This window comes from Tinamus guttatus, unplaced genomic scaffold (assembly GCF_059628265.1).
Source record: "Tinamus guttatus ecotype Peru unplaced genomic scaffold, ASM5962826v1 Tinamus_guttatus_pri_ptg001691l, whole genome shotgun sequence".
Classification (NCBI taxonomy): Eukaryota; Metazoa; Chordata; class Aves; order Tinamiformes; family Tinamidae; genus Tinamus; species Tinamus guttatus.
This window is the reverse complement of record NW_028290225.1, coordinates 1-24,874: the sequence shown is the minus strand read 5'-3', so window position 1 is coordinate 24,874 and position 24,874 is coordinate 1. Positions and strand designations below refer to the sequence as shown.

The following is a 24,874-nucleotide window of genomic DNA, read 5'->3' as shown; positions in this document are numbered from 1 at the left end:
GCTGTGGGGCTATGGGATCCTATGGGGGCTATAGGGGCCATAGGGCGCTATGGGGGTCATGCGGCCGTGGGGGGTCGTAGGGCGCTATGGGGCGGGATCTGTGGGGCGCTATGGGGCAATGGGGGTCCTATGGGGGCTATAGAGCGCTATAGGGCACTATGGGGGTCATAGGGCGCTATGGGGCGGGATCTATGGGGCACTATGGGGCAATCAGGCGCTATAGGGGCCATCAGGGGCTATGGGGGTCAGAGGCCGCTGTGGGGCAGGATCTATGGGGCGCGGTGGGGCCATAGGGCGCTATAGGGGGCTGTGGGGGCCATAGGGCGCTATGGGGCGGGATCTGTGGGGCGCGGTGGGGCTATAGGGCGCTATAGGCGGCTGTGGGGGTTGTAGGGCGCTATGGGGCAGGATCTATGGGGCTCTAGGGCAGGACATGGGCACTGTGAGGTAGGATCTATGGGGCAGGATCCATGGGGCCCTATAGGGCTCTAGGGCAGGACATGGGTGCTGTGGGGCAGGATCTATGGGGCAGTGGGGCAGGGTCTATGGGGCTGCAGGACATGGGTGCTGTGGGGCAGGATCTGTGGGGCCCTATAGGGATGTGGGGCAGGATCTGTGGGGCAGGATCTATGGGACCCTATGGGGCAGGATCTCTGGGGCTCTATGGGGCTGTGGGGCAGGTTCTGTGGGGCAGGTTCTGTGGGGCTGTGGGGTGGGATCTATGGGGCAGGATCCGTGGGGCAGGCTCTATGGGTCAGGATCCGTGGGGCCCTATAGGGATCTATGGGGCAGGATCTATGGGGCCCTATAGGGATCTATGGGGCAGGATCTGTGGGGCAGGTTCTATGGGGCAGGATCTATGGGGTGAGTTCTATAGGGATGTGGGTCAGGATCCGTGGGGCAGGCTCTATGGGGCAGGATCCATGGGGCTATGGGGCAGGATCCATGGGTCAGGATCCGTGGGCCGGGATCTATGGGGCAGGATCCATGGGGCAGGATCTATGGGGCCCTATAGGGATCTATGGGGCAGGATCCGTGGGGCAGGATCCGTGGGGCAGGATCTATGGGTCAGGTTCTATAGGGGTGTGGGGCAGGCTCTATGGGGCAGGATCTATGGGGCAGGATCTATGGGGCAGCCTCCCGTCCCCCCCCAGGCAGCCCCATGGCGAGCGGCCGGGCGACCCCAGCGGCCGTGGGGCCGGAGCTGCGTCGGGAGGAGGAGGAGGGGGGGGCCGGGGGGGGGAGGCGCCGTGGGGCAGGATCCGTGGGGCAGGATCCGTGGGGCAGAATCTATGGGGCAGGTTCTATAAGGATGTGGGGCAGGCTCTATGGGGCAGGCTCTATGGGTCAGGATCCGTGGGGCAGGATCTATGGAGCCCTATGGGGCTATGGGTCAGGATCCATGGGGGCAGGATCCGTGGGGCCCTATAGGGATCTATGGGTCAGGCTCTATGGGTCAGGCTCTATGGGGCAGGATCCATGGGGCAGGATCTATGGGGCCCTATAGGGATCTATGGGTCAGGATCCGTGGGGCAGGATCCGTGGGGCAGGATCCGTGGGGCCCTATAGGGATCTATGGGTCAGGATCTATGGGTCAGGATCTATGGGGCAGCCTCCCGTCCCCCCCCAGGCAGCCCCATGGCGAGCGGCCGGGCGCCCCCAGCGGCCGTGGGGCCGGGAGCTGCGTCGGGCCGACGACCTGGGGGGCCGGGAGGAGGAGGAGGAGGGGGAGGGGGGGGGGGCGCCGTGGGGCAGGATCTGTGGGGCAGGAGCCCCCCGCGCCCCACGGCCCCTCCCCCCTCCGCGCCCACCTCACCGTGGCCGTGCTCTGCTACGTCAACCTGCTCAACTACATGGACCGCTTCACCGTGGCCGGTGCGGGGATGGGGGGCGCTATGGGGCAGGGCGCTATGGGGCGCTATGGGGTGCTATGGGGTGCTATGGGGCGGGGAGGTGTAGGGAGATGTGGGGTGCTATGGGGCGCTATGGGGCAGGGTGCTATGGGGCGGGAGGTGTGGGGAGATGTGGGGCGGGCGCTATGGGGCGCTATGGGGCGCTATGGGGCGGGGAGGTGTGGGGAGATGTGGGGAGATGTGGGGCAGGGAGGTGTGGGGCGCTATGGGGCAGGAGATGTGGGGAGATGTGGGGCAGGGCGCTGTGGGGCAGGGCGCTATGGGGCGGGAGGTGTGGGGAGATGTGGGGCAGGGAGGTGTGGGGTGATGTGGGGCAGGGCGCTATGGGGCAGGGCGCTATGGGGCGGGGAGGTGTGGGGAGATGTGGGGCGCTGTGGGGCAGGGTGCTGTGGGGCAGGGAGGTGTGGGGAGATGTGGGGCGCTATGGGGCGGGGCGCTATGGGGCGGGGACGTGTGGGGAGATGTGGGGCGGGCGCTATGGGGCGATGTGTGGGGCGCTATGGGGCAGGGAGGTGTGGGGCAGGGCACTATGGGGCGGGAGGTGTGGGGAGATGTGGGGCGCTATGGGGTGGGGAGGTGTGGGGAGATGTGGGGCAGGGCGCTATGGGGCAGGGCAGGCTCTATGGGACAGGCTGTGTGCTATGGGGCAGGTGGGCGCTATGGGGCAGGCGGGCGCTATGGGGTGGGCGCTATGGGGTGGGCGCTATGGGGCAGGGCGGGCGCTATGGGGTGGGCTGAGCGCTATGGGGCAGGCGGGCGCTATGGGGTGGGTGCTATGGGGCAGGGCAGGCGCTATGGGGCAGGGTGGGTGCTATGGGGCAGGGCAGGCGCTATGGGGCAGGCGGGCGCTATGGGGCAGGCTGGGCGCTATGGGGCAGGGCGGGCGCTATGGGGCAGGCGCTATGGGGCAGGGCGGGCGCTATGGGGCAGGGGGTCGCCATGGGGCGGGGCTGCCCCACACGCTCCCCCCCCAGGGGTCCTGCCCGACATCGAGCAGTTCTTCGGCATCGGGGACGGCAGCTCCGGCCTCCTGCAGACGGGTGAGGGGGGCGGGACCCACACGTGGGGGGCGGGACCCGAATGTGGGGGTGGGACCCGAATGTGGGGGGCGGGACCCACATGTGGGGGGCGGGACCCGAATGTGGGGGGCGGGATGTGGGGGGCGGGACCCACGCGTGGGGGGCGGGACCCATATGTGGGGGGCGGGACCCGAATGTGGGGGGGCGGGACCCGAATGTGGGGGGCGGGACCCACACGTAGGGGGTGGGACCCACATGTGGGGGGTGGGAGCCAAATTTGGGAGGCGGGACCCAAATGTGGGGGGGTGGGACCCAAATATGTGGGGTGGGATGTGGGGGGCGGGACCAGAATGTGGGGGGCGGGACCAGAATGTGGGGGGCGGGACCGGAATGTGGGGGGCGGGACCCACACATGGGGGGCGGGACCTGAATGTGTGGGGCGGGATGTGTGGGGCGGGACCCATATGTGTGGGGTGGGACCTACACGTGGGGGGCGGGACTCAAATATAGGGGGTGGGACCCAAATGTGTGGGGCGGGACCCAAATGTGTGGGGCAGGATGTGGTGGTGGGACCCAAATGTGGGGGGACGGGATGAGGGGGGCGGCTCTGTGGGGCAGGGGGGTCCCCCCATCCCCAATGTCCCCATTGTCCCCATTGTCCCCATTGTCCCCCCATTGTCCCCTCATTGTCCCCATTGTCCCCATTGTCCCCATGTCCCCATTGTCCCAATGTCCCCCATGTCCCCCCATTGTCCCCATGTCCCCATTGTCCCCATTGTCCCCCCATTGTCCCCATTGTCCCCATTGTCCCCATTGTCCCCCCCCCAGCCTTCATCTCCACCTACCTCCTCCTCGCCCCCCTTTTCGGTTACCTGGGCGACCGCCGGAGCCGGAAGCGGCTGCTCTGGGGGGCGACGGCCCTTTGGTCGGGGGGTGACGCTGGCCGGGAGCTTCGTCCCTAAAGAGGTGACTATGGGGCGGCTATGGGGCAGAGCTATGGGGCAGGGGGGGCGCTATGGGGCAGAGCTATGGGGGGCTATGGGGTGGCTATGGGGTGGCTATGGGGGGGGCTATGGGGTGGCTATGGTGCGGCTATGGGGGGCTATGGGGGGCTATGGGGCAGAGCTATGGGCAGAGCTATGGGGGGCTATGGGGCAGGGGGGGCGCTATGGGGCACTATGGGGCACTATGGGGTAGCTATGGGGTGGCTATGGGGGGCTATGGGGTGGTTATGGGGCAGGGGGGAGCGCTATGAGGTGGCTATGGGGTGGTTATGGGGCGCTATGGGGGGGCTATGGGGTGGCTATGGGCCACTATGGGGCAGGGGGGCTGTGGGGCAGGGGTGGCCACCCTGTGGTCGGGGGTGACCCTGGCGGGGAGCTTCGTCCCTAAAGAGGTGACACTGTGGGGTGGCTATGGGGCAGAGCTATGGGGCAGAGCTATGGGGCACTATGGGTGGCTATGGGGCACTATGGGGTGGCTATGGGGCGGCTATGGGGCGCTATGGGGTGGCTATGGGGGGCTATGGGGCGGCTATGGGGGGCTATGGGGGGGCTATGGGGGGCTATGGGGCGGCTATGGGGGGCTATGGGGTGGCTATGGGGCGGCTATGGGGCTATGGGGGGGCTATGGGGGGCTATGGGCGGCTATGGGTGGCTATGGGGCGGCTATGGGGGGCTATGGGGGGGCTATGGGGGGCTATGGGGCACTATGGGGCGCTATGGGGTGGCTATGGGGGGCTATGGGGTGGCTATGGGGTGGCTATGGGGTGGCTATGGGGCGCTATGGGGGGGCTATGGGGGGGCTATGGGGGGCTATGGGGCGGCTATGGGGCACTATGGGGTGGCTATGGGGGGCTATGGGGGGCTATGGGGTGGCTATGGGGGGCTATGGGGTGGCTATGGGGGGGCTATGGGGGGGCTATGGGGTGGCTATGGGGCGCTATGGGGCAGCTATGGGGCAGCTATGGGGCAGCTATGGGGCGCTATGGGGCGCTATGGGGGGCTATGGGTGGCTATGGGGGGCTATGGGTGGCTATTGGGGGCTATGGGGCGGCTATGGGGCAGGGGGGGCACTATGGGGCAGCTATGGGCAGGGCGCTATGGGGCACTATGGGGGGCTATGGGGGGCTATGGGGGGGGCTATGGGGCGGGGGGCCTGTGGGGCAGGGGCCACCGCCGTGTGTCCCCAACCCCCCCATTTCCCCCAATGTCCCCAATGTCCCCAACCCCCCCATGTCCCCCCATTCCCCCCAATGTCCCCTCATTGTCCCCAGCGGTTCTGGGCCCTCCTCCTGTCCCGTTCATTGGTGGGGGTGGGCGAAGCCGCCTACTCCATTGTCCCCAATGTCCCCAATGTCCCCAATGTCCCCAACGTCCCCAACCCCCTCATTGTCCCCAATGTCCCCTCATTGTCCCCAGCGGTTCTGGGCCCTCCTCCTGTCCCGCTCCCTGGTGGGGGTGGGTGAAGCCGCCTACTCCATTGACCCCAACCCCCCCAATGTCCCCAACGTCCCCAACGTCCCCAACGTCCCCAATGTCCCCAACGTCCCCAATGTCCCCAACCCCCCCATCCCCCCCATTGTCCCCAATGTCCCCTCATTGTCCCCAATGTCCCCAGCGGTTCTGGGCGCTCCTATTGTCCCGCTCCCTGGTGGGGGTGGGCGAAGCCGCCTACTCCATTGACCCCAATGTCCCCAATGTCCCCAACGTCCCCAACCCCCCCATTGTCCCCAATGTCCCCTCATTGTCCCCAGCGGTTCTGGGCCCTCCTCCTGTCCCGCTCCCTGGTGGGGGTGGGCGAAGCCGCCTACTCCATTGACCCCAATGTCCCCCATTGTCCCCAATGTCCCCAACCCCCCCCATCCCCCCCGATGTCCCCAATGTCCCCCCATTGTCCCCAATGTCCCCTCATTGTCCCCAGCGGTTCTGGGCCCTCCTATTGTCCCGCTCCCTGGTCAGGGTGGGCGAAGCCGCCTACTCCATTGACCCCGATGTCCCCATTGACCCCATTGTCCCCAATGTCCCCAACCCCCCCGATGTCCCCATTGTCCCCAATGTCCCCTCGTTGTCCCCAGCGGTTCTGGGCCCTCCTCCTGTCCCGTTCATTGGTCGGGGTGGGCGAAGCTGCCTACTCCATTGTCCCCAATGTCCCCAATGTCCCCAATGTCCCCAACGTCCCCAACCCCCTCATTGTCCCCAATGTCCCCTCATTGTCCCCAGCGGTTCTGGGCCCTCCTCCTGTCCCGCTCATTGGTCGGGGTGGGCGAAGCCGCCTACTCCATTGTCCCCCATGTCCCCATTGTCCCCAATGTCCCCAACCCCCCCATCCCCCTCATTGTCCCCAATGTCCCCAATGTCCCCTCATTGTCCCCGTTGTCCCCAGCGGTTCTGGGCCCTCCTCCTGTCCCGCTCCCTGGTGGGGGTGGGCGAAGCCGCCTACTCCATTGACCCCGATGTCCCCATTGACCCCATTGTCCCCAATGTCCCCAACCCCCCCGATGTCCCCATTGTCCCCAATGTCCCCTCGTTGTCCCCAGCGGTTCTGGGCCCTCCTCCTGTCCCGTTCATTGGTCGGGGTGGGCGAAGCTGCCTACTCCATTGTCCCCAATGTCCCCAATGTCCCCAATGTCCCCAACGTCCCCAACCCCCTCATTGTCCCCAATGTCCCCTCATTGTCCCCAGCGGTTCTGGGCCCTCCTATTGTCCCGCTCCCTGGTGGGGGTGGGCGAAGCCGCCTTCTCCACGGTGGCCCCGACCCTGGTGGCCGACCTGGTGACAGGAGGGACACGGGGACGAGCGCTGGGGACCTTCTACATGGCCACGCCCCTCGGGAGGTGACAATGGGGGGAATGAGGGGACATGGGGGACATGGGGACAATGGGGACAATGGGGACGAGCGCTGGGGACCTTCTACATGGCCACGCCCCTCGGGAGGTGACAATGGGGACAATGACAATGGGGGGAATGGGGGGAATGGGGGGAATGGGGACAATGAGGGGACAATGGAGACATTGGGGACGATGGGGACAATGGGGACATGGGGGGAATGGGGGGAATGGAGACAATGGGGACATGGGGACAACGGGGACATGGGGGGGGGATGTGGGGACAATGGGGGGACATGGGGACAATGGGGGATATGGGGGGACGTGGGGGGACCTTCGACCTGGCCATCCCCATGGGGAGGTGACAACAGGGACACTGGGGGGACATGGGGGATAATGGGGACAATGGGGGGGATGGGGACACGGGGGGGACATTGGGGACAATGGGGACGTGGGGGGACATTGGGGACAATGGGGGGTTTGGGGGACAATGGGGGCTAATGAGGGGCATGGGGACAATGTGGGGGACATTGGGGGGACATTGGGGACAATGGGGACATTGGGGGGACATTGGGGACATGGGGGGACACGGGGGACACTCGGCTGCCCCATGGGCGCTGGTGGCTCCTGTGTCCCCAATGTCCCCAATGTCCCCAATGTCCCCCATGTCCCCGTTGTCCCCCATGTCCCCGTTGTCCCCGTTGTCCCCATTGTCCCCATTGTCCCAATGTCCCCATTGTCCCCGTTGTCCCCATTGTCCCCGCAGTGGCCTGGGTTACATCGTTGCTGCCAAAGTGAAGGAGGTGGCGGCCGACTGGCACTGGGCGCTGCGGGTGAGGGGACGGGGGTCACCGTGTCACCGGTGTCACCTCCTGTGTCACCTCCTGTGTCACCGTGTCACCCCCTGTGTCACTGTGTCACCGTGGCACCCCCCATGTCACCTCCTGTCACCTCCTGTGTCACCCCCCGTGTCACCTCCCGTGTCACCGTGTCACCTCCTGTCACCCCCCCGTGTCACCTCCTGTCACCTCCCGTGTCACCGTGTCACCCCCTGTGTCACCTCCCATGTCACCGTGTCACCTCCTGTCACCTCCCGTGTCACCGGGTCACCCCCCGTGTCACCTCCTGACACCTCCTGTCACCCCCCGTGTCACCTCCCATGTCACCATGTCACCCCCTGTGTCACTGTGTCACCGTGTCACCCCCCCATGTCACCTCCTGTCACCTGCTGTGTCACCCCCGTGTCACCCCGTGTCACCCCCCGTGTCACCTCCTGTCACCTCCTGTCACCCCCCTTGTCACCAGTGTCACCCCCGTGTCACCCCCCGTGTCACCCCCTGTCACCTCCCGTGTCACCGGGTCATCCCCCTGTCACCAGTGTCACCCCGTCACCTCCTGACACCTCCTGTCACCCCCCGTGTCACCCCCCGTGTCACCTCCTGTGTCACAGTGTCACATCCCGTGTCACCGTGTCACCCCGTCACCCCCTGTGTCACCCCCGTCACCGTGTCACCCCCCCGTGTCACCTCCCTGTCACCTCCTGTCACCCCCGTGTCACCTCCCATGTCACCATGTCACCCCCCCATGTCACCTCCTGTCACCCCCCGTGTCACCCCCCGTGTCACCTCCTGTGTCACAGTGTCACCCCCCGTGTCACGTCCTGTGTTACCTCCTGTGTCACCCCCCCTGTCACCAGTGTCACCCCCGTCACCTCCTGACACCTCCTGTCACCCCCCGTGTCACCCCCCGTCACCCCCCCTGTCACCTCCTGTGTCAGCTCCTGTGTCACCCCGTGTCACCCCCTGTGTCACCTCCTGTCACCTCCCGTGTCACCGGGTCACCCCCCTGTCACCAGTGTCACCCCCTGTCACCTCCTGTCACCCCCCTGTGACCCCCCGTGTCACCCCCCGTGTCACCTCCCGTGTCACCCCCCCGTGTCACCTCCCTGTCACCTCCTGTCACCCCCCGTGTCACCCCCGTGTCACCTCCCGTGTCACCCCCCGTGTCACCTCCTGTGTCACAGTGTCACCTCCCGTGTCACCGTGTCACCTCCCTGTCACCTCCTGTCACCCCCCGTGTCACCTCCTGTCATCTCCTGTCACCCCCCGTGTCACCCCCCGTGTCACCTCCTGTCACCTCCTGTGTCACCCCCCGTGTCACCCCATGTCACCCCCCTTGTCACCGTGTCCCCCCCTGTCACCTCCTGACACCTCCTGTCACCCCCCGTGTCACCTCCTGTGTCACCTCCTGTGTCACCCCGTGTCACCCCCTGTCACCTCCTGTGTCACCGTGTCACCCCGTGTCACCCCCCCTGTCACCAGTGTCACCCCCTGTCACCTCCTGACACCTCCTGTCACCCCCCGTGTCACCCCCCGTGTCACCCTGTGTCACACCCCTTGTCACCAGTGTCACCCCCTGTCACCTCCTGACACCTCCTGTCACCCCCCGTGTCACCCCCTGTCACCCCCTGTGACCCCCTGTGTCACCGCCCGTCACCGTGTCACCCCCCCGTGTCACCTCCCTGTCACCTCCTGTCACCCCCCGTGTCACCCCCTGTCTTCTCCTGTCATCTCCTGTCACCGGTGTCACCCCCCCCTTGTCATCTCTTGTCACCGGTGTCATTTACTTGTCACCCCCCCGTCACCTCCGGTCACCCCCCATGTCACCTCCTGTCACCTCCCTGTCACCAGAGTCACCCCCCTGTCACCTGTGTCACCTCCCCCATCCCCAATGTCCCCAATGTCCCCAATGTCCCCATTGTCCCCATTGTCCCCATTCCCCCCAATGTCCCCATTGTCCCCATTGACCCCAATGTCTCCATGGTCCCCATTGTCCCCAATGTCCCCATTGTCCCCAATGTCCCTAATGTCCCCATTGTCCCCATTTCCCCTGTTGTCCCCAATGTCCCCATTGACCCCATTCCCCCCATTGTCCCCATTCCCCCCATTCCCCCCATTCCCCCCATTGTCCCCTCATTGTCCCCATTGTCCCCATTGCAGGTGACGCCCCCCCTGGGGCTCCTCGCCCTCCTCCTCCTCCTCCTGATCCAGGACCCCCCGTGTCCCCAGTGTCCCCAATGTCCCCAATGTCCCCAACCCCCCCATTGTCCCCAATGTCCCCAGTGTCCCCAATGTCCCCAATGTCCCCATTCCCCCCATTGTCCCCATTCCCCCCATTCCCCCCATTCCCCCCATTGTCCCCTCATTGTCCCCATTGTCCCCATTGCAGGTGACGCCCCCCCTGGGGCTCCTCGCCCTCCTCCTCCTCCTCCTCATCCAGGACCCCCCGTGTCCCCAATGTCCCCAATGTCCCCTCATTCCCCCCATTCCCCCCGTTGTCCCCATGTCCCCTCATTGTCCCCATTGTCCCCATTGCAGGTGACGTCCCCCCTGGGGCTCCTCGCCCTCCTCCTCCTCCTCCTCATCCAGGACCCCCCGTGTCCCCAATGTCCCCAATGTCCCCAATGTCCCCATTCCCCCCAATGTCCCCAATGTCCCCATTGTCCCCATTCCCCCCATTGTCCCCATTCCCCCCATTGTCCCCATGTCCCCTCATTGTCCCCATTGTCCCCATTGCAGGTGACGCCCCCCCTGGGGCTCCTCGCCCTCCTCCTCCTCCTCCTCATCCAGGACCCCCCCCGGGGGGGCCCCGAGCGGCCCCCAGGGCCCCCCCCGACCCCCACGAGCTGGAGCCGGGACCTGAGAGCGCTGGGGACAAAGTGGGGACAATGGGGACAATATGGGACAAAGTGGGACAATGGGGACAATATGGGACAATGGGGACAATGGGGGGACATGGGGACAATGGGGGGAATGGGGGGACAATATGGGAGAATGGGGGGAATGGGGACCTGAGAGCGCTGGGGACAAAGTGGGGACAATGGGGACAATGGGGGGACATGGGGGGAATGGGGACAATGGGGACAATGGGGACAATGGGGGACAATGGGGACAATGGGGACAATGGGGGGACAATGGGGGACAATGGGGGACAATGGGGGACAATGGGGACAATATGGGACAATGGGGGGAATGGGGACAATGGGGGGAATGGGGGGACATGGGGACCTGAGAGCGCTGGGGACAAAGTGGGACAATGGGGACAATGGGAAGAATGGGGACAATATGGGACAATGGGGGGACAATGGGGACAATGGGGACCTGAGAGCGCTGGGGACAAAGTGGGGACAATGGGGACAATGGGGGGACATTGGGACAATGGGGGGAATGGGGACAATGGGGACCTGACAGCGCTGGGGACAAAGTGGGGACAATGGGGACAATGGGGGGACATGGGGACAATGGGGACAATGGGGGACAATGGGGGGAATGGGGACATGGGGGGAATGGGGACAATGGGGACATGGGGGGACATGGAGACAATGGGGGGAATGGGGACAATGGGGACAATGGGGACCTGAGAGCGCTGGGGACAAAGTGGGGACAATGGGGACATTGGGGACAATATGGGACAATGGGGGGAATGGGGACCTGAGAGCGCTGGGGACAAAGTGGGACAATGGGGACAATGGGGACATGGGGGGATATAGGGACAATGGGGACAATGGGGACAATGGGGACAATGGGGACCTGAGAGCGCTGGGGACAAAGTGGGGACAATGGGGACAATGGGGGGAATGGGGGACAATGGGGACAATGGGGACCTGAGAGCGCTGGGGACAAAGTGGGACAATGGGGACAATGGGGACAATGGGGGACATGGGGACCTGAGAGCGCTGGGGACAAAGTGGGGACAATGGGGCAATGGGGACAATATGGGACAATGGGGACAATGGGGACAATATGGGACAATGGGGGGAATGGGGACAATGGGGACAATGGGGACCTGAGAGCGCTGGTGACAAAGTGGGGACAATGGGGACAATGGGGACAATGGGGACAATGGGGACATGGGGACCTGAGAGCGCTGGGGACAAAGTGGGGACAATGGGGACAATGGGGGGACATGGGGACAATGGGGGACATGAGCTGGAGCCAGGACCCAAGGGCTCTGGGGACAAAGTGGGGATAATGGGGGGACATGGGGGACATGGATATGGGGACATTGCGGACAATGGGGACAAGGGGGACAATTTGGGAACTGGGGGGCAATGGGGGGATATGGGGGGACGTTGGGGACATGGGGGACAATGGGGGATATGGGAACATGGGGACAATGGAGACAATGGGGGAACCTGGGGACATGAGGTCATGGGGACAATGGGGGGACATGGTGACATGGGGACACAGGGACCTGGTGACACGGGGACATGGGGACACCTGGGCTCATGGGGACACGGGGACATGGAGACATGGGGGACACGGTGACACGGGGGGTCATGGGGACATGGTGACGATGGCACCATGATGTCACCTTGTCCCCAGCCGCAGCTTCGTGCTGTCCACACTGGGTTTCACTGCGGTGGCCTTTGTCACCGGGGACATGGGGACACCTGGGGACACAGGGGCATTGGGGGACATGGGGATGTGGTGACACCTGGGGACATGGGAGGACATGGGGACACGGTGACATGGGGACATGTCCTGATGTCACCATGGTGTCACCTTGTCCCCAGCCGCAGCTTTGTCCTGTCCACCCTGGGCTTCACCGCGGTGGCCTTTGTCACCGGGGACCTGGGGACACCTGGGGACATGGGGACACGGGGGGACCTGGGAGGACATGGGGACACAGGGACCTGGGGACATGGGGACACCTGGGGACACAGGGACATTGGGGGACCTGGGGTCATGGGGACATGGTGACATGGGGACGTGGTGACACCTGGGGACATGGGAGGACATGGGGACATGGGGACACGGGGGGTCATGGTGACACGGGGACATGGTGACAATGCCACCATGGTGTCACCTTGTCCCCAGCCGCAGCTTCGTCCTGTCCACCCTTGGCTTCACTGCGGTGGCCTTTGTCACCGGGGACATGGGGACACCTGGGGACATGGGGACATGGGGACACGGGGACACAGGGACATGGGGACACCGGGGGACATGGTGACAATGCCACCATGGTGTCACCGTGTCCCCAGCCGCAGCTTCGTGCTGTCCACCCTGGGCTTCACCGCGGTGGCCTTTGTCACCGGGGACATGGGGACACCTGGGGACATGGGGACATGGTGACATGGTGACACGATGTCATTGTCCCCAGCCGCAGCTTCGTCCTGTCCACCCTGGGCTTCACCGCGGTGGCCTTTGTCACTGGGGACATGGGGACACCTGGGGACATGGGGACACGGGGACACAGGGACATGGGGACACCTGGGGACACGGGGACATGGTGACACGGTGACACGATGTCATTGTCCCCAGCCGCAGCTTCGTCCTGTCCACCCTGGGCTTCACCGCGGTGGCCTTTGTCACTGGGGACACGGGGACACCTGGGGACATGGGGACATGGGAGGACATGGGGACACGGGGACCTGGGGACACCTGGGGACACAGGGACACCTGGGGACATGGGGACACGGGGACCTGGGGACACGGGGACATGGGGACACCTGGGGACACGGGGACATGGGGACACGGGGGGTCATGGTGACACGGTGACACGATGTCATTGTCCCCCCAGCCGCAGCTTCGTCCTGTCCACGCTCGGTTTCACCGCGGTGGCCTTTGTCACCGGCGCGCTGGCCCTGTGGGGACCGGCCTTCCTGTACCGGAGCCACCTGGCGAGAGGGGACAGGGAGCCCTGCGGCCACCCGGGGGGGTGTCACGGCGACGAGAGGTGACACTGGGGACATGGGGACATTGGGGACAATGGGGACACGGGGGGGGATTGGGGACACGGGGGAGATTGGGGACAATGGGGACATGGGGGACAGGGAGCCCTGCGGCCACCCGGGGGGGGTGTCACGGCGACGAGAGGTGACATTGGGGACAATGGGGGGGATGGGGACACGGGGGGGATTGGGGACAATGGGGACATGGGGGGATATGGGGACATTGGGGACAATGGGGACATGGGGGGACATTGGGGACAGGGAGCCCTGCGGCCACCCGGGGGGGTGTCACGGCGACGAGAGGTGACATTGGGGGGGATGGGGACATTGGGGGACACGGGGGGGATTGGGGACATGAGGTGACATGGGGGGATATGGGGACAATGGGGGGATATGGGGACATTGGGGACAATGGGGACATGGGGACAGGGAGCCCTGCGGCCACCCGGGGGGGTGTCACGGCGACGAGAGGTGACACTGGGGACAATGGGGACAATGGGGACATTGGGGACACGGGGGGGATTGGGGACAATGGGGACAATGGGGACATTGGGGACATTGGGGACAGGGAGCCCTGCGGCCACCCGGGGGGGTGTCACGGCGACGAGAGGTGACATTGGGGACATGGGGACAATGGGGGGGATGGGGACAATGGGGACATTGGGGACATTGGGGACAATGGGGGACACGGGGGGGACATGAGGACATGGGGGGACAATGGGAGGGACCTGGGGGACCAGGGGGGACATTGGGGACATGGGGGGGACATGGGGACAAGGACGGAGGGTGGGGACGGGGACGGGGTGGGGACATCCGTGTCCCCAAACCGGGGGAGGGGACAGGAGGCCCGAAGGTCCCCGGCCAACCTGTCCCCCTCCCTCTGTCCCCGTGTCCCCACGTGTGTCCCCATCTGTGTCACCGTGTCACCCCCATCCCCCATGTCCCTGATGTCCCCAATGTCCCCATGATGCTCCTGTGTCCCCAATGTCCCCCCCGTGTCCCCATGTCCCCTTGTTCCCCCATCCACCATGTCCCCCCATGTCCCTCGTGTCCCCAATGTCCCCGTGTCCCCAATGTCCCCATGATGTCCCCAACATCCTTGTGCTGTCCTTGTGGTGTCCCTATGCTGTCCCCATGTCCCCGTGTCCCTGCATGTCCCCAATGTGTCCCCATTGTCCCCATACTGTCCCCATTGTCCCCATTATCCCCGATGTCCCCCAATGTCCCCATTGTCCCTCATGTCCCCACACTGTCCCCATGTCCCCCCATGTCCCCATTGTCCCCAATATCCCCATTGTCCTCATTGTCCCCATTGTCCCCCATGTCCCCACATTGTCCCCATTGTCCCCATGTCCATGTGTCCCTATTGTCCCCCATTGTCCCCCCATTGTCCCCATTGTCCCCAATGTCCCCATGTCCCCATTGTCCCCCATTGTCCCCATTGTCCCCATGTCCCCCCATTGTCCCCATGTCCCCATGTCCCCCATTGTCCCCATGTCCCCCCATTGTCCCCATTGTCCCCATTCCCCCCATGTCCCCCCATTGTCCCCATTGTCCCCAATGTCCCCATGTCCCCCCGTTGTCCCCCATGTCTCCCCATGTCCCCATTGTCCCCCATGTCCCCATTGTCCCCATTCCCCCCATGTCCCCCCATTGTCCCCATTGTCCCCCCCTTGTCCCCATTGTCCCCATTGTCCCCAATGTCCCCATGTCCCCCTTGTCCCCCTTGTCCCCATTCTCCCCATTGTCCCCATTGTCCCCATTGTCCCCAATGTCCCCATGTCCCCCCGTTGTCCCCCATTGTCCCCATGTCCCCCCATTGTCCCCATTGTCCCCCTGTCCCAGCATCATCTTCGGGCGCTCACCTGCATCGCGGGGGCGCTGGGCGTGGCCGCGGGGGCGGAGCTTTCCCGCCGGCTCCGCCCCCTGACCCCAGGGGGCGACGCCCTCCTGTGCGGGGGGGCCCTCTTGGCCGCCGCCCCCTTCGTCTTCCTGGCGCTCGTGGTGGCCTCGGTGTCCCCAACGCTGTCCTACGTGAGTGTCCCCAATGTCCCCAAGTGTCCCCATGTCCCCAGGGTGTCCCCAGGGTGTCCCCAACGCTGTCCTACGTGAGTGTCCCCAATGTCCCCAAGTGTCCCCATGTCCCCAGGGTGTCCCCAGGGTGTCCCCAACGCTGTCCTACGTGAGTGTCCCCATGGCCCCAATGTCCCCAAGGTGACCCCGAGTGTCCCCAATGTCCCCAACGCTGTCCTACGTGAGTGTCCCCATGTCCCCAATGTCCCCAATGTCCCCAGGGTGTCCCCAACGCTGTCCTACGTGAGTGTCCCCAATGTCCCCAAGTGTCCCCGACTGTCCCCAACGCTGTCCTACGTGAGTGTCCCCATGTCCCCAATGTCCCCAATGTCCCCAAGTGTCCCCTGGGTGTCCCCCAATGTCCCCAATGTCCCCAAGTGTCCCCAATGTCCCCAGCGTGTCCCCATGTCCCCAACGCTGTCCTACGTGAGTGTCCCCATGTCCCCAATGTCCCCAGGGTGTCCCCAATGTCCCCAACGCTGTCCTACGTGAGTGTCCCATGTCCCCAATGTCCCCAATGTCCCCAAGTGTCCCCATGTCCCCAATGTCCCCAACGCTGTCCTACGTGAGTGTCCCTGTGTGTCCCCAATGTCCCCAATGTCCCCAGGGTGTCCCCAACACTGTCCTACGTGAGTGTCCCCATGTCCCCAATGTCCCCAATGTCCCCAAGGTGTCCCCGAGTGTCCCCAATGTCCCCAGCGTGTCCCCAATGTCCCCAAGTGTCCCCAGGGTGTCCCCAACGCTGTCCTACGTGAGTGTCCCCATGTCCCCAAGTGTCCCCAATGTCCCCAACGCTGTCCTACGTGAGTGTCCCCAATGTCACCAATGTCCCCAAGGTGTCCCCGAGTGTCCCCAATGTCCCCAAGTGTCCCCAGTGTCCCCAACGCTGTCCTACATGGGTGTCCCCATGTCCCCAATGTCCCCGAGTGTCCCCAATGTCCCCAACGCTGTCCTACGTGAGTGTCCCCATGTCCCCAATGTCCCCAAGTGTCCCCAATGTCCCTAGGGTGTCCCCAACGCTGTCCTACGTGAGTGTCCCCATGTCCTCAATGTCCCCAAGGTGTCCCCGAGTGTCCCCAATGTCCCCAGGGTGTCCCCAATGTCCCCAACGCTGTCCTACGTGAGTGTCCCCAATGTCCCCAAGTATCCCCTGGGTGTCCCCAAGTGTGCCCAATGTCCCCAAGTGTCCCCAGGTGTCCCCAACGCTGTTCTACGTGAGTGTCCCCATGTCCCCAATGTCCCCAAGTGTCCCCAATGTCCCCAAGTGTCCCCAGGGTGTCCCCAAGTGTCCCTGAGTGTCCCCAATGTCCCCGAGTGTCCCCAAGTGTCCCCAACGCTGTCCTACGTGAGTGTCCCCATGTCCCCAATGTCCCCAAGGTGTCCCCAATGTCCCCAAGTGTCCCCATGTCCCCAATGTCCCCAACGCTGTCCTACGTGAGTGTCCCTCCCCATGTCCCCAATGTCCCCAATGTCCCCAACGCTGTCCTACATGAGTGTCCCCAATGTCCCCAAGGTGTCCCCGAGTGTCCCAATGTCCCCAAGTGTCCCCAGGTGTCCCCAACGCTGTCCTACGTGAGTGTCCCCATGTCCCCAATGTCCCCAAGGTGTCCCTGAGTGTCCCCAAGTGTCCCCTGGGTGTCCCCAAGTGTGCCCAATGTCCCCAAGTGTCCCCAGGTGTCCCCAATGCTGTCCTACGTGAGTGTCCCCATGTCCCCAATGTCCCCAAGGTGTCCCTGAGTGTCCCCAAGTGTCCCCTGGGTGTCCCAAGTGTGCCCAATGTCCCCAAGTGTCCCCAGGTGTCCCCAACGCTGTCCTACGTGAGTGTCCCCCAGATGTCCCCAGTGTCCCCAATGTCCCCAGGGTGTCCCCAACGCTGTCCTACGTGAGTGTCCCCATGTCCCCAAGTGTCCCCAATGTCCCCAAGTGTCCCTAGGGTGTCCCCAACGCTGTCGTACGTGAGTGTCCCCAATGTCCCCATGTCCCAAGTGTCCCCAGGGTGTCCCCCATGTCCCCAAGTGTCCCTAGGGTGTCCCCAATGTCCCCAAGTGTCCCCAATGTCCCCATGTCCCCGAGTGTCCCCCAAGCGTCTCTAGGGTGTCCCCAATGTCCCCAGGTGTCCCCAAGTGTCCCTCATGTGTCCCCTTGCCCCCAAGTGTCCCTAGGGTGTCCCCACTGCTGTCCTACGTGAGTGTCCCAATGTCCCCAAGTGTCCCCAGGGTGTCCCCAACGCTGTCCTACGTGAGTGCCCCATGTCCCAATGTCCCCAGGGTGTCCCCAAGTGTCCCCAACGCTGTCCTATGTGTCAGTGTCCCAATGTCCCCAATGTCCCCAAGGTGTCCCTGAGTGTCCCCAATGTCCCCAACGCTGTCCTACATGAGTGTCCCCAATGTCCCCAGTGTCCCCCCATGTCCCCAAGGTGTCCCCATCCTGGCGCTCGTGGTGGCCCACGTGTCCCCCGCGCTGTCCTACATGAGTGTCCCCAGGGTGTCCCCAATGTCCCCAAGTGTCCCCATGTCCCCCCAGGGTGTCCCCACGTGTCCCCATGGTGTCCCCGTGTCCCCAATGTCCTCCCATGTCCCCGTGTCCCCAATGTCCCCACGTCCCTATGTCCCCCCATGGTGTCCCCACGTGTCCCCATGTCCCCGTGTCCCCATTGTCCCCATTGTCCCCTTCCTCCCCCAGGTCTTCATCTTCCTCGCGGAGACGCTGCTGTCCTTCAACTGGGCCATCGTGGCCGACATCCTCATGGTGACAGGGACAGGGGGGGACATGGGGACATGGGGACATTGGGGACATGGGGACATGGGGGGACATTGGGGACATGGGGACATGGGGGACATGGGGGACATGGGGGGAAATGGAGGGACATGGGGGACATTGGGGGATATAGGGGGCATGGGGACATTGGGGACATGGGGGAACATGAGGGAACATGGGGGACATGGGGACATGGGGACATTGGGGACATGGGGGACATGGGGACATGGGGGGACATTGGGGACATGGGGGACATGGGGGGACAGGGGGGGACATGGGGACATTGGGGACATGGGGGGACATGGGGGAAATGGAGGGACATGGGGGACATGGGGACATTGGGGACATTGGGGACATGGGGGACATGGGGACATTGGGGACATGGGGGATATGGGAGGACATGGGAGACATTGAGGTGACACAGGGTGACATCAGGTGACACTGGTGTCCCCAGGACGTGGTTGTCCCCACCCGCCGCTCCACGGCCGAGGGGACCTTGGGGTGACACGGGAGGACATGGGGGGACATTGGGGTGATACAGGTTGATCTGGGGGGACCTTGGGGACATTGAGGTGACATTGAGGTGACATTGGTGACACTGGTGTCCCCAGGACGTGGTTGTCCCCACCCGTCGCTCCACGGCCGAGGGGACATTGGGGTGACACAGGGGGACATGGGGGGACATTGGGGTGACACAGGGTGATCTGGGGGGACATTGGGGACCTTGGGGACATTGAGGTGACATTGAGGTGACATTGGTGACACCGGTGTCCCCAGGACGTGGTTGTCCCCACGCGTCGCTCCACGGCCGAGGGGACCTTGGGGTGACACAGGGGGACATGGGGGGACATTGGGGTGATACAGGTTGATCTGGGGGGACCTTGGGGACATTGAGGTGACATTGAGGTGACATTGGTGACACCGGTGTCCCCAGGACGTGGTTGTCCCCACCCGTCGCTCCACGGCCGAGGGGACATGGGGGTGACACAGGGGGATATGGGGGGACATTGGGGGTGACATTGGGGACATTGGGGGGACCTTGGGGACATTGAGGTGACATTGAGGTGACACTGGTGACACTGGTGTCCCCAGGACGTGGTTGTCCCCACGCGCCGCTCCACGGCCGAGGGGACATGGGGGTGACACAGGGGGACATGGGGGGACATTGGGGTGATACAGGTTGATCTGGGGGGACCTTGGGGACCTTGGGGACATTGAGGTGACATTGAGGTGACATTGGGGACACTGGTGTCCCCAGGACGTGGTTGTCCCCACCCGCCGCTCCACGGCCGAGGGGACATGGGGGTGACACAGGGGGACATGGGGGGACATTGGGGTGACACAGGGGGACATTGGGGACATTGGGGTGACATTGGGGTGACATTGGGGTGACATTGAGGTGACATTGGTGACACGTGTGTCCCCAGGACGTGGTTGTCCCCACCCGCCGCTCCACGGCCGAGGGGACATTGGGGTGACACAGGGGGACATGGGGGGACATTGGGGTGATACAGGTTGATCTGGGGGGACATTGGGGACATTGAGGTGACATTGAGGTGACATTGAGGTGACATTGGTGACACCGGTGTCCCCAGGACGTGGTTGTCCCCACGCGCCGCTCCACGGCCGAGGGGACCTTGGGGTGACACAGGGGGACATGGGGGGACATTGGGGTGATACAGGTTGATCTGGGGGACATTGGGGACCTTGGGGACATTGAGGTGACATTGAGGTGACATTGGTGACACTGGTGTCCCCAGGACGTGGTTGTCCCCACCCGCCGCTCCACGGCCGAGGGGACATTGGGGTGACACAGGGGGACATGGGGGGACATTGGGGTGATACAGGTTGATCTGGGGGGACATTGGGGACCTTGGGGACATTGAGGTGACACTGAGGTGACATTGGTGACACTGGTGTCCCCAGGACGTGGTTGTCCCCACCCGTCGCTCCACGGCCGAGGGGACATTGGGGTGACACAGGGGGACATGGGGGGACATTGGGGTGATACAGGGTGATCTGGGGGACATTGGGGACATTGAGGTGACATTGAGGTGACATTGGTGACACCGGTGTCCCCAGGACGTGGTTGTCCCACGCGTCGCTCCACGGCCGAGGGGACATGGGGGTGACACAGGGGGACATGGGGGGACATTGGGGTGACACAGGGGGACATGGGGGGACATTGGGGTGATACAGGTTGATCTGGGGGGACATTGGGGACATTGAGGTGACATTGAGGTGACATTGAGGTGACATTGGTGACATTGAGGTGACACTGGTGTCCCCAGGACGTGGTTGTCCCCACCCGCCGCTCCACGGCCGAGGGGACCTTGGGGTGACACAGGGGGACATGGGGGACATTGGGGTGATACAGGTTGATCTGGGGGGACATTGGGGACCTTGGGGACCTTGGGGACATTGAGGTGACATTGAGGTGACATTGGTGACACGTGTGTCCCCAGGACGTGGTTGTCCCCACGCGTCGCTCCACGGCCGAGGGGACATTGGGGACATTGAGGTGACATTGAGGTGACATTGAGGTGACATTGGTGACACTGGTGTCCCCAGGACGTGGTTGTCCCCACGCGTCGCTCCACGGCCGAGGCTCTCCAGATCGTCGTGTCCCACCTGCTCGGGGACGCCGGGAGCCCCTACGTCATCGGCCTGGTGACAATGGGGACATGGGGGGACACGGGGGGGACATGGGACATGGGGGACAATGGGGACACGGGGGGGACATGGGAGGGACATGGGGGGACATGGGGACACAGGGACACCGGGAGCCCCGACGTCATCGGCCTGGTGACAATGGGGACACGGGGACATGGGGGGGACATGGGACACGGGGGGGACATGGGGGGGACATGGAGGGGACGGGGACATGGGGACATGGGACACGGGGGACATGGGACACGGGGGACATGGGGACACTGGGAGCCCCTACGTCATCGGCCTGGTGACAATGGGGACATGGGACACGGGGGACATGGGGGGAAATGGGGACATGGGGACATGGGGGGGACACGGGGTGGGACATGGGACACGGGGGACAATGGGGACACTGGGAGCCCCTACGTCATCGACCTGGTGACAATGGGGACATGGGGGACATGGTGGGGACATGGGAGGGACGGGGGGGGACATGGGACACAGGGGGGACATGGGGACATGGGGGGGGGGGACAGGGACACGAGGGGAGCTTGGGGACACTGGGAGGGACATGGGGACACGGGGACACCAGGGGGGGACACGGGGACATGGGGGACACCGGGAGCCCCTACGTCATCGGCCTGGTGACACGGGGACACGGGGGGGGACATGGGGACACCAGGAGGGGGGACATGGGGACAGGCAGGGGGTGGCCCTGTCCCTGCAGAGGGCGCTGCTGCCCTGCGCCCTGGTGGCACCGGGATGTCCCCAATGTCCCCAATGTCCCCAGATGAGTGACACGCTGTGCCCGGGCTGGCGTAGGGACACATAGGGGTGGCACCAGGGTGTCACAGGGGTGTCCCAATGTCCCCAATGTCCCCACGCGAGCGCCGCGCTCTGTCCATGGGGGTGTCCCCGATGTCCCCAATGTCCCCAATGTCCCCAGATGAGTGACACGCTGTGCCCGGGCTGGCATAGGGACACATAGGGGTGACACCAGGGGGTCACAGGGGTGTCCTCAATGTCACCAATGTCCCCAATGTCCCACGTGAGCGCAGTGTGGGGGTGGCACAGGGGTCCATGGGGGTGTCCCCGATGTCCCCAATGTCCCCAGATGAGTGACACACTGTGCCCGGGCTGCCATAGGGACACATGGGGGTGACACCAGGGTGACACCGGAGTGTCCCCAATGTCCCCAATGTCCCCAATGTCCCCAGATGAGTGACACGCTGTGCCCAGGCTGGCATAGGGACACATAGGGGTGACACCGGAGTGACACCGGAGTGTCCCCAATGTCCCCGATGTCCCCAATGTCCCCACACGAGCACCGCGCTCTGTCCCTGGGGGTGTCCCCAATGTCCCCAATGTCCCCAGATGAGTGACACGCTGTGCCCCTGCTGGCATAGGGACACATAGGGGTGACACCAGGGTGACACCGGGGTGTCCCCAATGTCCCCAATGTCCCCAGATGAGTGACACGCTGTGCCCCTGCTGGCATAGGGACACATAGGGGTGACACCAGGGTGACACCGGAGTGTCCCCAATGTCCCCAATGTCCCCACGCGAGCGCCGTGCTCTGTCCATGGGGGTGTCCCCAATGTCCCCAATGTCCCCAATGTCCCCACGCGAGCGCCGCGCTCTGTCCTGGGGGTGTCCCCAATGTCCCCAATGTCCCCAGATGAGTGACACGCTGTGCCCCTGCTGGCATAGGGACACATAGGGGTGACACCAGGGTGACACCGGGGTGTCCCCAATGTCCCCAATGTCCCCAGATGAGTGACACGCTGTGCCCCTGCTGGCATAGGGACACATAGGGGTGACACCAGGGTGACACCGGAGTGTCCCCAATGTCCCCAATGTCCCCAATGTCCCCAGATGAGTGACACGCTGTGCCCGGGCTGCCATAGGGACACATAGGGGTGACACCAGGATGTCACAGGGGTGTCCCCAATGTCCCCAATGTCCCCAATGTCCCCAGATGAGTGACACGCTGTGCCCAGGCTGGCATAGGGACACATAGGGGTGGCACCAGGATGTCACAGGGGTGTCCCCAATGTCCCCAATGTCCCCACGCGAGCGCCGCGCTCTGTCCATGGGGGTGGCCCAGGGATGTCCCCAATGTCCCCAGATGAGTGACACGCTGTGCCAGGCTGGCATAGGGACACATAGGGGTGACACCAGGGTGACACCGGAGTGTCCCCAATGTCCCCAATGTCCCCAGATGAGTGACACGCTGTGCCCGGGCTGGCATAGGGACACATAGGGGTGACACCGGAGTGACACCGGAGTGTCCCCAATGTCCCCAATGTCCCCAGATGAGTGACACGCTGTGCCCGGGCTGGCATAGGGACACATAGGGGTGACACCAGGGTGTCACAGGGATGTCCTCAATGTCCCCAATGTCCCCACGCGAGCGCTGCGCTCTGTCCCTGGGGGTGTCCCCGATGTCCCCAATGTCCCCAATGTCCCCAGATGAGTGACACACTGTGCGCAGGCTGGCATAGGGACACATAGGGGTGACACCAGGGTGACACCGGAGTGTCCCCAATGTCCCCAATGTCCCCACGCGAGTGCCGTGCTTTGTCCATGGGGGTGTCCCCGGTGTCCCCAATGTCCCCAGATGAGTGACACGCTGTGCCCATGCTGGCATAGGGACACATAGGGGTGACACCAGGGTGTCACAGAGATGTCCTCAATGTCCCCAATGTCCCCAATGTCCCCAGATGAGTGACACACTGTGCCTGGGCTGGCATAGGGACACATGGGGGTGACACCAGGGTGACACCGGAGTGTCCCCAATGTCCCCAATGTCCCCAGATGAGTGACACACTGTGCCTGGGCTGGCATAGGGACACATAGGGGTGACACCAGGGTGTCACAGAGATGCCCTCAATGTCCCCAATGTCCCCAATGTCCCCACGCGAGCGCTGCCCTCTGTCCATGGGGGTGTCCCCGATGTCCCCAATGTCCCATGCGAGTGCCACGCTGTCCCCATACTGGCATAGGGACACATGGGGGTGACACCGGAGTGTCCCCAATGTCCCCAATGTCCCCACGCGAGCGCCACGCTGTGCCCATGCTGCCATAGGGACACATAGGGGTGACACCGGAGTGTCCCCAATGTCCCTGATGTCCTCAATGTCCTTGATGTCCCCTCAATGTCCCCAATGTCCCTGACATCCCCAATGTCCCCAATGTCCCCATGTCCCCAGGTCAGTGACGCTCTCCGCTCGATGTCCCCCCCGTCCCTCGGTGGCTCCGCCCTGTCCCTGCAGAGGTCCCTCCTCCCCTGCTCCCTGGTGTCCCCAATGTCCCCAATGTCCCCATGTCCCCATGTCCCCATTCCCCCATATCCCCTCATTGTCCCCACATCCCCTCAATGTCCCCAGGTCAGTGACACCCTCCGCTCGATGTCCCCTCCATCCCTCGGTGCTCCGCCCTGTCCCTGCAGAGGTCCCTCCTCCCCTGCTCCCTGGTGTCCCATGTCCTCATGTCTCTCATGTCCCCCATTCCCCAATGTCCCCACGTCCCCTCATTGTCCCCAATGTCCCCTCGATGTCCCCAGGTCAGTGACGCTCTCCGTGCAGTGTCCCCTCCGTCCCTCGGTGGCTCCGCGTTGTCCCTGCAGAGGGCGCTGCTCCCCTGCTCCCTGGTGTCCCCAATGTCCCCAATGTCCCCATGTCTCTGATGTCCCCTCATTGTCCCCATGTCCCCAGGTCAGTGACGCCCTGCGCTCGGTGTCCCCACCATCCCTGGGTGGCTCCGCCCTGTCCCTCCAAAGGTCCCTCCTCCCCTGCTCCCTGGTGGCCGCTCTGGGCGGCGCCGCCTTCCTGGCCACGGCCCTGGGATCGACAGGGACCGACGTGAGTGACAATGAGAGGGGACAATGGGGGGACATGGG

The 24,874-nt window shown here is 64.3% G+C and overlaps 1 protein-coding gene across 1 annotated transcript; it reads left to right on the top strand.

The window, feature by feature from the left end:
* Positions 1-1,162: 1,162 nt before the first annotated feature.
* On the top strand, positions 1,163-24,836 carry LOC148590137 (protein spinster homolog 1-like; the record flags this gene model as incomplete). Its single annotated transcript, XM_088539440.1, is given in 14 exon segments — positions 1,163-1,250; positions 1,756-1,875; positions 2,888-2,953; positions 3,761-3,861; positions 3,863-3,898; positions 6,616-6,767; positions 7,525-7,591; positions 10,337-10,476; positions 13,341-13,496; positions 15,337-15,347; positions 15,350-15,525; positions 18,247-18,312; positions 20,893-20,991; positions 24,690-24,836. Coding segments are annotated over 14 exon segments (1,425 nt in total), but the record flags the coding sequence as incomplete, so codon positions are not given.
* Between the last annotated feature and the right edge of the window lie 38 nt (positions 24,837-24,874).